Raw genomic sequence first — 14,212 nt, 5'->3', positions numbered from 1 at the left:
TCTTCCAGAAGAGAAGTAGTGCAAGATAATGTCCTTAGCTTAGTCCGTGAACAGCAGCCGGATCATATCTCTCAGGAGAGCTATGTCATTAGTGGGAACCCTGACCTCATGCATCCCTGCAGTATTATGGGCCCAGTTCTATTCCTGGCAGCTACATTGTTGAAAGGGCAAGTACGATTAGTAGAGCATTTGGAACAGACTCTCTGCTGTGGTGGTTAGAGAGATTTTCTATCAGCAGGGGACCTATGGGTAACTCCAGTAATGTTATAACACCAGGTGCAAATACGGCTGGATGGGGAACACATCGAACAGTGTGTAGTCCAGGGTGTGTGGATGAACCAGGAAGGAAGGGATTCTTCCAATATGAGAAAGCTGTTAGCCACGAGAATGGCATTAGAGAAGTTTCTCCCTATCCTTTGGGGCTGTCGTGTTTGGATATTGTCAGACAACCGAGTGATGGTGGCATATTTAAACCATCAAGGGGAAACGAGATTTTGCTCCTTGATGAGGACAACTGGAGACCTTTTTTGTATGGCAGAATTACCTCTCTTCCCTGACTCCACTTCACTTAAAGGGAAAGAAAAATGATGATCCAAATTTCCTGAGTCGTAACCAGATGAGGCAGGGAGAATGTGTCCTATACCCTGTAGTGTTCAAACAGGTTATAGATCTGTGGGGGGTTCCAGAAATAGACTTGTTCGCCAACGGGGAACAGGAAAGTTATTTTTTATTCTTATTATTATTACTAGATGGTGGCCTGATTCTAACGCATCGGGTATTCTAGAATATGCATGTACACGTAGTATATTGCCCAGCCACGTAGTATATTGCCCAGCCACGCAGTATATTGCCCAGCCACGCAGTATATTGCCCAGCCACGCAGTATATTGCCCAGCCACGTAGTATATTGCCCAGCCACGTAGTATATTGCCCAGCCACGTAGTATATTGCCCAGCCACGTAGTATATTGCCCAGCCACGTAGTATATTGCCCAGCCACGTAGTATATTGCCCAGCCACGTAGTATATTGCCCAGCCACGTAGTATATTGCCCAGCCACGTAGTATACAGCACAGAGCCATGTAGTATATTGCCCAGCCAGGTTTGTCACAGTTTAAAAAATAAAAATTAAACATATACTCACCTTTCCGAGGGCCCCTTGTAGTCCACGGTAGCTTCCGGTCCCAGGGTTGGTATGAGCGCAGGACCTGTGATGACGTGGCGGTCACATGACCGAGACGTCATGGCAGGCCTTTTTAGAGTAGGGCCTGTGATGACGTCGCGGTCACATGGCCGTGACGTCATGGCAGGTCCTTCTCCAATACCATCTTTGCCACCGGAACCTGCAACGGAAGATGACAGCCGGCGTGAGCGACTACGGAGGGTGAGTATATCAGGTTTTGTTTTTTTAAATTATTTTTAACATTACATTTTTTACTATTGATGCCGCATAGGCAGCGTCAATAGTAAAAAGTTGGGGACACACAGGGTTAATAGCAGCGGTAACGGAGTGCGTTACCCACGGCATAACGCGGTCCGTTACCGCCGGCATTAACCCTGTGTTAGCTGTGACCCGAGGGGAGTATGCGGGCGACAGGCACTGACTGCGGGGAGTAAGGAGTGGCCATTTTCTTCCGGACTGTGCCCGTCGCTGATTGGTCGCGGCAGCCACGACAGGCAGCTGGCAAGACCAGTCGGCGAATGAATAACCGTGACAGACAGAAGGACAGATGGAAGTGACCCTTAGACAATTATATAGTAGATTTATTTGTATAGCACCATTGATTTCATGGTGCTGTACATGAGTAGGGGTTACATACAAATTACAGATATCACTTACAGTAAGCAAACTAACAATTACAGACTGATAGAGGGGCGAGGACCCTGCCCTTGCGGGCTTACATTCTATAGGGTGGGGAAGGAGACAGTAGGTTGAGGGTTGCCTGAGCTCCGGTGTTGGTGAGGCGGTAGCTCCGGTAGTGGTGAGGAGGCAGCGGGGTCAGTGCAGGCTGTAAGCTTTCCTGAAGAGGTGGGTTTTCAGGTTCCGTCTGAAGGATCCCAATGTGGTTGACAGTCGGGCGTGTTGGGGCAAAGAATTCCAGAGGATGGGGGATATGCGGGAGAAGTCTTGGAGGCGGTTGGGTGAGGAGCGAATAAGTGTGGAGGAGAGAAGGAAAGTGGACAGATTCTGCTGTCCAGAACCAAGGGAGGAGCCTTATGCGATGGATGCTTTCCAGATACCTGGCCCAGTCTATATCTTTCATCCCATAGTGAGGATACCATTCCTCAGTTCTGAGGAAAATCGGGGAAGATCGGGCAAAGGAGATATTAATAGCTCTATTCTAGCCCAAGACCTTGGTTTTATTGGATGAGACAGATGTCTATTTCAGATGACTGGATTCTGCCGAAAGTCATGGTTCTAGTCTCCCAGGACCCAGTCTATCATTCACAGGTTTCAGGTCTCCATTTAACAGCCTGGATTTTGAGATGGAGTTGTTGACAGGGCAAGGGTTCTCTCAGGGTTTAGTATTTACTAGGGTTGAGCGAAACGGATCGTTCATTTTCAAAAGTCGCCGACTTTTGGCAAAGTCGGGTTTCATGAAACCCGACCCGATCCCTGTGTGGGGTCGGCCATGCGGTACGCGACTTTCGCGCCAAAGTCGCGTTTCGTATGACGCGCTTGGCGCCATTTTTTTCAGCCAATGAAGGGGCGTGGGCAGAGTGATGACATAGGCGTCCACGCCCCTAAGACCTATCGCCATGTTGTCGCTTGTGCGCTGTAGCGATTTGCAATGTGTAACACCAGCTTTTCAGTTCAGGGACGGACGGAGGAGAGAGAGAGAAAAAAAAAAAAAAATCCCATTGGCTTTGCATTGGGTTTCGTGTTTCGGTCGATCCTCGACTTTTCGCCATAATCGGCCGATTTCACTCGACTCGACTTTTGAGATAGTCGGGTTTCGCGAAACCCGGCTCGACCCTAAAAAAGTCAAGGTCGCTCAACCCTAGTATTTACCCTTTTAAAAAGCAGAAAGCCTGTAGCCACTAAAATATATGGTAGAACATGGAAGACGTTTCTATCTAGTTAAGTGGAGAAACTAGATGTCCCAATAAGATCTATACTAGAGTTTCTCCAAAAAGGATTAGAGCTGGGGTTGTCCACCAACACTCTTAAGGTTCAGGTTTTGGCCTTGGGGGCACAGTACAATTGTAATCTTGCAGCCAATAATTGGATTGTGCGGTTTAATAAATCTGGTAATTCATCTAGACCAATCCCTAGTCCAAAGATTCCTCCTTGGGATTTAAATCCTAGTTCTAGAAGCTCCGACTAAAAGCTCCTTTGAGCCTTTACAGTTGGCCTCCATCAAGAATCTCACCCTTGACGTCCTAATACTCGTAGCATTTACATCAGGTCATAGGGTCAGTGATATTCAGGCCTTGACAGTAAAACAGAAAATCCCTCATACACTCAGATGCTGGAAGATAGAGTGGTCTTGAGACCTACCCCGGTCTACCTACCAAAGGTGGCTAAGAGGATCCATGGAACTCAGGAGATTGTTCTTTCCTCTGTTTGTAACTTACATTCCCAAAGAAGAGTAGTTCCATACACTAGATGTCAGAAGAGCCCTAATTAAATATATAGAAGCTACTAAACGGAGGAAAACCCAATCGTTGTTCATGTCCTTTCAGGGGGCTAGGAAAGGGTCTAAAGTCGGAGTACCTTACCAAGGTGTATTGGGGAGGCTATTAGTATAGCTTATGTGGCCAGTAGTGTGTCAATACCAGAAGGCATTTAAAGCTCATTGTACTCGAGCGATTGTGACTTCTTGGGCAGAGAAGGTGGGGGTATCGACCAGATATGTAAGGCAGCAACTTGATCCTCTCCTTCAAACTTCTATAGGCACTACAGGCTGGACGTACAAGCGGTGGTCCCTCCCCCTAAGCTGGATTGTTAATTCTATATAAATCTCTCAGGTGGTGGTGTCATGGGTGAAGGAAAAAATCTGTTACTTATTGGTAATGGGATTTTCCAGAGCCCATGACAGCACTGCTAATCCCACCGCCACCCACCCCCCATCACCGGTTGTGGGTGCAATTTTCAGGTGGAGTGATTACATTTAGAGTTTTAGAGTGTGGTGACAATTTGGTGAAGGCATGTATTAATTGTTTGGAGGTCCTCTCATGCTCTGTAAATTAACTGATGCAGTAGAGGTGCCACCCTTTCATTTCATTAGGTTTCCTGCCCTGGATGGGAGGATCCTCTCTCAGGTGGTGCTGTCATGGTCTCTGGAATATCCCATTACCGGTAAGTAACTTAGATTTTTAGACAAATGCTGTTGTACAGAGCCACTTAAAAGACGATATTGGGATACAGGATTCCGAACATCTACCTCCATAGCAGGTTTGAACAGTTATAGGATCTGACAGTTTAACTTTAAATCCTTATTTGCAGACTTCATTCATAAGTTTTCTCTTGTTATTCTGATCAACACTGTAAAAAAAAGTATAACAGCTTCCAATGTAATCTTTTCTTTTTAGTTCCAGTACTTTGTCCTGTTAAATTGTGGTGCAAACGTTGATCTTTTGGAAACTCTGCAACCTCAGGAAGAGACCATTTTTTTCATATGTGACACCCACCGACCAATAGATGTAGTAAATGTATACAATGATACCCAGGTATGTCTGGAATGTATGATAATTGATAGAATTAATATTTTATTTTGTTTTACAATCAGGTGTACATTGAGAATAATTATTTATGTGTTACACAGATAAAGTTACTTATTAAACAGGATGATGATCTTGAAATACCTGCCTATGATGATATTTTCCGGGATGATGAAGATGAAGAGGAGGAAGATGATTCTGGGAATGAAAGTGAAGGCTCCGAGCCATCTGGAAAGCGCAGGCGCTTTGATGAGGTACCGTAAAATTAAATAGTTCATCACACATTATGCATTTGGATCTTTTTGAGAACACCTTCACCACGTTGGTTTTTGCTTTTGCCACCTCTTCTTCCAAGAGCCATAACTTTTTTTTTATATATATATTTCTGTCAACATAGCCGTATGAAATATTGTTTTTTGCAGGATGAGTTGTACTTTTGAATTAAACAATTGATTTTACCATATAGTGTACTGGGGGGAAAAAAAAGTGCAATTCCACAATTTTTTTTTTTTTATTTTTATTTGCCATGTTACCTGTATGGTAAAACTGACCTGGTAATATGATTCTCCAGGTCCGTACAGGTACAAAGATACCAAACATGAATAGTTTATTTTTTATTTAAGTGGTGAAAAAAAATTTCTGAAATTTGTATGAAAAACTTTTTGCATTTGAGGTCATTTTCCAAGACCCGTAACGTTTTCACTTTTCTGGCTCTTGGGCTTGGTGTTGGCTTTTTTTTTTGTGCCCTGACCTGATGATTGATACCATTTTGGTGTAGATGTTTTGATCGCCTCTTAATGCATCTTATTGCAATAAAACCACATCAAAGTCGGGAACACAACATATGCAACGTAAATATGCGTCAAGGGGTTAAAGGTGTTCTCTGGCGCCACTCACTTCAGCGTCAGGGAGTGAATGGTGCAGATGATGTGTTGGCTGATACCCACCAGTCATGCACACGGTATGCTATGTCACTAAATTCTAAGCATGTTGGATGTGATTGCAAAACCTCTAAAATGATTCATTTACTTTTCTTTCAAAGGGAGCTGTAGAAAGACGAATTGAGAGAAGACGTCAGAGAAGAGAGTGGGAGGCACGTAGGTAAGATGAGGATGATTAGATTTATATATTGTGAAGCTCTATAGTTTGTAAATATTAAAGACAAAATAAATTCAGTTTAATATTGCTAATGCTTTCCACCTCTGGGAATTCCTTCATAACTGTTGGAAAGCCATTCTAGGTGAAGACCTGATGAAGCTGCTTTAGAGAATAGCAAGAGGTTGTAAAGCTGTCATCGGAGTAAAAGAGATGTGCTTTGGGCAATCCAAGGTTTATAGGGAATCTGTCAATGGATATTTGTGTAGTATACTAATGGTATCATGAAAGGCCTATCCAAATCCTATTTCAGGATATTTAACCTTTATTTATCTATGTTGCCCCATTGTGTTCATGTAAGCCCCAGGCAAATTTATTATCGTGCGCTGGCAAGTCAATCATATGTAAATGGAAAATGAATATTCACCCTTTCCCTCAACCATAATCCCGCCCACAACTGTGCACTGCGGTCACTAATTCAATCGGACTGCCGTATGCCTGAGGATCACATCACAATCCTCGGACTGGCCATCAGCTCTCCTGACCTGAGGGTTACAGCTGCATAGAAATACATGCTGTCATGCTGATGTTAGGAGAGCAGACGGCCAGTCTAAGGATTGCGATATGAACTCCGGGCGAGTAACACGGCAGTTTGACTGCTCCTAATCAGTGATGCTGGCTGGGAGGGGTGGGCTAGATTATGGGCGTGTGAAGGAGTGAATATTCATTTCACATTTAAATGCGCTCTGGCAAGTCAAGCGTATAAATAAATAAATAAATGTTCACCCCTCCCAGCCGGTTTCACTGATTCAGTCAGATTGCCGTCTTATTCTCCCGAGGATCACAAAGCAATCCTCGGACTGGCCATCTGCTCTCCTGACGTGAGCGTGACAGCATGTATTTCTATTCAGCTGCCTCTCTCAGGTCAGGAGAGCATACAGCCAGTCTGAGGATTGCAATGTGATCCTAGGGCGAGTAGCACAGCAGTCTGACTGAATCAGTGATGCCAGTGCAGAGAGGTGCATGACAATAAATTTGTCTGGGGCTTACAGGAACACAACGGGGCCACGTAGAGAAACAAGTTGCTTATCTTGAAATTGCTGCCCAAGCCCTATTTATCAATCGCCGTTGACAGCAACATGAGACCGGATCTAACCACCAAGGACCAGAAACCTACAGACTAAAAAGGCAGCACCTCTCCCTCGCATCAGTTGGTTTCCTGTCCTTGATGGGGGAACCTGTGCAGGCTTACCTGTGAAGAATTAGAAGACGATAGTTCCTTCCCAGATCGGGCCCGGCCGTCTCTGGCAGAGATCCCTTCTCTGCCTTAGCTGGTGCAGGATGTCTAGAAGCACCATGGTGGGTCCAGGGGTACTCCACACGTGAGCGGGCGCAAGGTGAGCGGTATTCCCTGACTGGGGATGGACGGCTCTGGCATGGCGCAGGCGAGCGTAGCAGTGGCTTGCCCTGTTATGGCCTCCCCGCGACGCGTGGCTGAAACCAGAAGTGACGAGTGGTAACGCGGCCAAGGGGCGCAGCTAATAACATTGTCCAGTGACGTGCCCAGGGGGTGACTGCACCAGAGTGTTACATCGGAAGGTGTGTGGAGGATCCGGGAAGATGCTCCCTGTGCGAGATGTGATGATAACGGCACGAGGAGGTGTGTCAGACTTGAGCCGGAGGTACCGGTGAGCACAGATACCAGTATAAAGGTAAGGTGGCGCCTCTGCTCAGGGCTTCCTAGATCACTTGTAAGATTTGAGACAGATTTGGAGCAGCCGCATGGGAAGCTCCAGGAGCGAGTGGAGCATCGTCATCCCTGTGTAGGAAGAGGGGGCAGTCGAACCACAGAGAGACGGGAGTTGTCTAGGGAGAGCAGATCCAGTCAGGGAAACTCCAGCAAAGTGGACGAATCCACAGCCTCCATGGATGATCTCCCGGGTGAGACGTCTGTCCTATAAACAGAGGTACCATTTGATTATGGCAAGATGGTAACTGATCTTCGTGAAAGTTCACTTTGTAAGGTGGTTCCCCTTCTTTCTTGTCATTTATTGCCAGGGAAAGAAGTATGTGGCTAAAACCAAGCACAAAGAATGTGCTCTGCGTAAGACCTTATTGCCCGACAAGCCAGAAGAGGCTCTGTCAGTCCTGTATAGAGCAGACAGTGATGAAAGAGACCCCTAGCTTTACCACCGGTTTAAGGTCCATCATAAGAGCAGAGATTAGAGTCCCTTAGATCCCTTTCTCAGAAAGAGGTACAGAAAGGGAAGAAGGATAGAAGGATTAGGGAGGCATCCCCAACATCTGACGTTTCCACTAAATCTGACTTTAGGGATGACTTGGTGCTTCCTCCTTACTGAACTCAGCATCAGATAGTGAGTCAGGGCGCCATTGTTTTCCTCTTGAGGAAGTGGATAGGCTAGTAAAATTAGATCCACTATGGGCATTATGGATACTAGACCTGAGAAGTCAGTGCAGAATATAATGTTTCGAGTCCTAGACCAGAGGAAACGAAGGTCCATGCCATTGAATGAAAATATCAGGGCTTTAGTGCAAAAATAATGGAAGAAGATTGAAAGGAAGGGCTCCCTACCACCTTCTTTCAAGAGAAAATACTCCTTTGATGAGTCATCTTAGTCATTAAGGGAGAAAGGCTCTAAGCTGGACATTGCAATAGCCAAGGCTTCCAAAAGAGCTTCTCTGCCCTTTCATGATATGGGGGCATTGAGAGATCCCCAGGATAGAGAAGCAGACACATTTCTTAAAGGGAACCTGTCAACAGGATTGTGCGCAGTAACCTACACACGGTGTCATGTCAGGTTGGCGCTGTTATACTGATTAAAATGATACCTTGGTTGATCAAATCCGTCTGGTGGTTCTTTTTTTTAATCTTTATTTTCAGTTTTCTGTTAATGATATACTCGTGCCCCAGGGCGGGTCTGTGGGGGGGGGTCTTCATGTGGTGCTCTGATTAGGTATTCATAATGCAGACTGCTGACAGGTCACTGATCCCTCACTGACCCGCCCCCTAGTTTGCATAATGAATATCTGTATATACTGAAGGACAAAAAAAAAAAACTTTCTGCAGGCAGGTGCCAGCAGTCACGACCAGGATATACGGTATGCTAGGACTTGGAGAAAATGTTTATCCTCTTCAGGGTCAAAGAGGGAGCTCCCGTGGGGAATTTCTTGGAATTTTTGCAGAAAGGCCTTGAGATACGGTAGGGATTTTCCACCAGTACCCTAAAAGTGTAGGTGGGGTCACGGGGGGCACTGTACAGCTGTGATCTGGTTAAATTTAATACCGTGGTGTTGTGAATTCTGTGGCTGAGTTCACTTCTGTGGTCACAAGTGGTATTGCAGTCTCTGGGCTTCCTCCCTCAGGTGTTTTGGTGAGCTCGTTGGCTGCCTTGCTATTTAGCTCCACCTGAGTCTGTCTTCCTTGCTCCTTGTCAATGTTCCAGTGTTGGATCTGAGCTACTGCATCTTTCCTTGGGCCTGCTGCTCTGCTAGATAAGTGCTTCTAGTTTGTTTTCTGTTTTTTCTGTCCAGCTTGCTATTAACTTTTGCTGGAAGCTCTGAGAAGCAAAGGGGTGCACCGCCGTGCTGTTAGTTCGGCACGGTGGGTCTTTTAGCCCCTTTGCGTGGTTTTCGTTTTAGGGTTTTTTGTAGACTGCATAGTTCTCTTTGCTATCCTCGCTCTGTCTAGAATATCGGGCCTCACTTTGCTGAATCTATTTCATTCCTACGTTTGTCTTTTCATCTTGCTAACAGTCATTATATGTGGGGGGCTGCCTATTCCTTTGGGGTATTTCTCTGAGGTAAGTCAGGCTTGTATTTCTATCTTCAGGCTAGTCAGCTCCTCAGGCAGTGCCGAGTTGCATAGGTAGTGATAGGCGCAATCCACTGCTGCTTATAGTTGTGTGAGGATAGATCAGGTACTGCAGTCTACAGAGATTCCACGTCTCAGAGCTCGTCATATTGTTTTTGGTTATTGCCAGATCTCTGTATGTGCGCCGATTACTGCACGCTGTGTTGCCTGATTGCCGGCCATAACAGTACAAGGAGCCACACCAATGATTCCCAATAGAGGGAAAAAAGAAATCCTGACATCATTTTTTTTTTTAGCTCTGTCTTCAGTCTTTTTTTTCCCCTAGACATTAGAGTGCTTCAGGACACAGCTGTGGACATGGATATTCAGGCTCTGTGCTCCTCAATGGATAATCTCGTTGTAAATGTACAAAAGATTCAAGATACTATTGATCAGAAATCGATGCTAGAACCAAGAATTCCGATTCCTGATTTGTTTTTTGGTGACAGAACTAAGTTCCTGAGCTTCAGAAATAATTGTAAGCTATTTTTGGCCTTGAAACCTCATTCTTCTGGTAATCCTATTCAACAGGTTTTGATTATTATTTCTTTTTTGCGCGGCGACCCACAGGACTGGGCGTTTTCTCTTGCACCAGGAGATTCTGCATTGAGTAATGTTGATGCATTTTTCCAGGCGCTGGGATTGCTTTACGATGAGCCTAATTCAGTGGATCAGGCTGAGAAAAATCTGCTGGCTTTATACCAGGGTCAGGATGATGTAGAAGTATATTGTCAGAAATTTAGGAAGTGGTCAGTACTCACTCTGTGGAATGAATCTGCACTAGCGGCTTTGTTCAGAAAGGGTCTCTCTGAAGCTCTTAAGGATGTAATGGTGGGATTTCCTATGCCTGCTGGTTTGAATGAGTCTGTCCTTGGCCATTCAGATCGGTCGTCGCTTGCGCGAGCGTAAATCTGTGCACCATCTGGCGGTATTGTCTGAGAGTAAACCTGAGCCTATGCAGTGCGACAGGACTATGACTAAAGTAGAACGGCAAGAACACAGACGTCTGAACAGACTGTGTTTCTATTGTGGTGATTCTACTCATGCTATTTCTAATTGTCCTAAACGCACTAGGCGGTTCGATAGCTCTGCCGTTATTGGTACTGTACAGTCCAAATTCCTTTTGTCCATTACCTTAATGTGCTCTTTGTCATCGTATTCTGTCATGGCGTTTGTGGATTCAGGCGCTGCCCTGAATCTGATGGATTTGGATTATGCTAAACGTTGTGGATTTTTCTTGGAGCCTTTGCGGTGTCCTATTCCATTGAGAGGAATTGATGCTACACCTTTGGCCAAGAATAAGCCTCAGTACTGGGCCCAGCTGACCATGTGCATGGCTCCTGCACATCAGGAAGTTATTCGCTTTCTGGTACTGCATAATTTGCATGATGTGGTCGTGTTGGGGTTGCCATGGCTACAAACCCATAATCCAGTATTGGATTGGAACTCTATGTCGGTAACCAGCTGGGGTTGTCAGGGAGTACATGGTGATGTTCCATTTTTGTCTATTTCGTCATCCATTCCTTCTGACATCCCAGAGTTCTTGTTGGACTTTCAGGATGTATTTGAAGAGTCCAAGTCTGATGCCCTACCTCCGCATAGGAATTGTGATTGTGCTATCGATTTGATTCCTGGTAGTAAATTCCCTAAGGGTCGTTTATTTAATTTGTCCGTACCTGAACACACCGCTATGCGCAGTTATGTGAAGGAGTCCCTGGAGAAGGGACATATTCGCCCATCGTCGTCACCATTGGGAGCAGGGTTCTTTTTTGTAGCCAAGAAGGATGGTTCGCTAAGACCGTGTATTGATTACCGCCTTCTTAATAAGATCACTGTTAAGTTTCAGTATCCCTTGCCATTGATTTCTGACTTGTTTGCTCGGATTAAGGGGGCTAGTTGGTTTACTTAGATTGATCTTCGTGGTGCGTATAATCTGGTGAGAATCAGGCAGGGAGATGAATGGAAAACGGCATTTAATACGCCCGAGGGTCATTTTGAGTGTCTGGTGATGCCGTTCGGACTTGCCAATGCTCCATCTGTTTTTCAGTCTTTTATGCATGACATTTTCCGTGAGTATCTGGATAAATTCTTGATTGTTTACTTGGATGACATTTTGATCTTCTCAGATGATTGGGAGTCTCATGTGAAGCAAGTCAGAATGGTTTTCCAGGTACTGCGTGCTAATTCCTTGTTCGTGAAGGGATCAAAGTGTCTCTTCGGTGTGCAGAAAGTTTCATTTTTGGGGTTCATCTTTTCCCCTTCTACTATCGAGATGGATCCGGTTAAGGTTCAGGCCATCCAGGATTGGACTCAGCCGACATCTCTAAAAAGTCTGCAGAAATTCCTGGGCTTTGCTAATTTTTATCGTCGCTTCATCTGTAATTTTTCTAGCATTGCTAGACCATTGACCGATTTGACCAAGAAGGGTGCTGATTTGGTTAATTGGTCTTCTGCTGCCGTGGAAGCTTTTCAGGAGTTGAAGCGTCGTTTTTGCTGTGCCCCTGTGTTGTGTCAACCTGATGTTTCTCTTCCGTTCCAGGTCGAGGTTGATGCTTCTGAGATTGGTGCAGGGGCGGTTTTGTCACAGAGAGGTTCTGGTTGCTCAGTGTTCAAACCATGTGCTTTCTTTTCCAGGAAATTTTCTGCTGCTGAGCGTAACTATGATGTGGGCAACCGAGAGTTGCTGGCCATGAAGTGGGCATTCGAGGAGTGGCGTCATTGGCTTGAGGGTGCTAAGCATCGCGTGGTGGTATTGACTGATCATAAGAACCTTACTTATCTTGAGTCTGCCAAGCGCTTGAATCCTAGACAGGCCCGTTGGTCGTTATTTTTTGCTCGTTTTGATTTTGTGATTTCATACCTTCCGGGCTCTAAAAATGTGAAGGCGGATGCTCTGTCTAGGAGTTTTGTGCCCGACTCTCCGGGGTTATCTGAGCCGGCGAGTATCCTCAAGGAAGGAGTCATTGTGTCTGCCATCTCCCCTGATTTGCGGAGAGTGTTGCAGAAATTTCAGGCTAATAAACCTGATCGTTGTCCGGCCGAGAAACTGTTCGTCCCTGATAGGTGGACTAGTAAAGTTATCTCTGAACTTCATTGTTCGGTGCTGGCCGGTCATCCAGGAATCTTTGGTACCAGGGAGTTGGTTGCTAGATCCTTCTGGTGGCCATCTCTGTCACGGGATGTGCGTGCTTTTGTGCAGTCCTGTGGAATTTGTGCTAGGGCTAAGCCCTGCTGTTCACGTGCCAGTGGGTTGCTTTTGCCCTTGCCGGTCCCGAAGAGGCCTTGGACACATATTTCGATGGATTTCATTTCTGACCTTCCCGTTTCTCAAAAAATGTCGGTCATTTGGGTGGTCTGTGATCGCTTTTCTAAAATGGTCCATCTGGTGCCCTTGGTTAAATTGCCTTCCTCCTCTGATTTGGTGCCTTTGTTCTTCCAGCATGTGGTTCGTTTACATGGCATTCCTGAGAATATTGTTTCTGACAGAGGTTCCCAGTTTGTCTCGAGGTTCTGGCGAGCCTTTTGTGGTAGGATGGGCATTGACCTATCTTTCTCCTCGGCCTTCCATCCTCAGACTAATGGCCAGACCGAACGAACCAATCAGACCTTGGAAACATATCTGAGATGTTTTGTTTCCGCTGACCAGGATGATTGGGTGTCATTTTTGCCGTTGGCTGAGTTCGCCCTTAATAATCGGGCCAGCTCGGCTACCTTGGTCTCTCCATTTTTCTGCAATTCTGGGTTCCATCCTCGTTTCTCTTCAGGACAGGTTGAGTCTTCGGACTGTCCTGGTGTGGATTCTGTGGTGGACAGGTTGCAGCAGATCTGGACTCAGGTAGTGGACAATTTGACCTTGTCCCAGGAGAAGGCTCAGCTTTTCGCTAATCGCAGACGCCGTGTGGGACCCCGACTTCGTGTTGGGGATCTGGTTTGGTTATCTTCTCGTCATATTCCTATGAAGGTTTCCTCTCCTAAATTTAAACCTCGTTTTATTGGTCCGTATAGGATTTCTGAGATTCTCAATCCGGTGTCTTTTCGTCTGACCCTCCCAGACTCCTTTTCCATACATAATGTATTCCATAGGTCGTTGTTGAGGAGATACGTGGCACCTATGGTTCCATCTGTGGAGCCTCCTGCCCCTGTTTTGGTGGAGGGGGAATTGGAGTATATTGTGGAGAAGATTTTGGATTCTTGTGTCTCTAGACGGAAACTCCAGTATCTGGTCAAATGGAAGGGTTATGCTCAGGAAGATAATTCCTGGGTTTTTGCCTCTGATGTCCATGCCCCAGATCTTGTTCGTGCCTTTCATGTGGCTCATCCTGGTCGGCCTGGGGGTTCTGGTCAGGGTTCGGTGACCCCTCCTCAAGGGGGGGGTACTGTTGTGAATTCTGTGGCTGAGTTCACTTCTGTGGTCACAAGTGGTATTGCAGTCTCTGGGCTTCCTCCCTCAGGTGTTTTGGTGAGCTCGTTGGCTGCCTTGCTATTTAGCTCCACCTGAGTCTGTCTTCCTTGCTCCTTGTCAATGTTCCAGTGTTGGATCTGAGCTACTGCATCTTTCCTTGGGCCTGCTGCTCTGCTAGAT

At 45.9% G+C, this 14,212-nt stretch overlaps 1 protein-coding gene across 1 annotated transcript in view; it reads left to right on the top strand.

Moving 5' to 3' along the window:
• CDC45 (cell division cycle 45) overlaps positions 1-14,212 on the top strand; it is a 94,501-nt gene that overhangs the window by 31,407 nt on the left and 48,882 nt on the right. The window contains exons 4-6 of the mRNA XM_069756502.1: positions 4,536-4,673; positions 4,769-4,918; positions 5,707-5,765. Of these exons, the coding sequence (XP_069612603.1) occupies positions 4,536-4,673; positions 4,769-4,918; positions 5,707-5,765 (347 nt within the window). The remainder of the gene's footprint in view (positions 1-4,535; positions 4,674-4,768; positions 4,919-5,706; positions 5,766-14,212) is intronic.

This window comes from Ranitomeya imitator, chromosome 1, assembly GCF_032444005.1.
Source record: "Ranitomeya imitator isolate aRanImi1 chromosome 1, aRanImi1.pri, whole genome shotgun sequence".
NCBI classification, from domain to species: Eukaryota; Metazoa; Chordata; class Amphibia; order Anura; family Dendrobatidae; genus Ranitomeya; species Ranitomeya imitator.
This window is presented reverse-complemented; position numbering and strand designations above follow the sequence as displayed.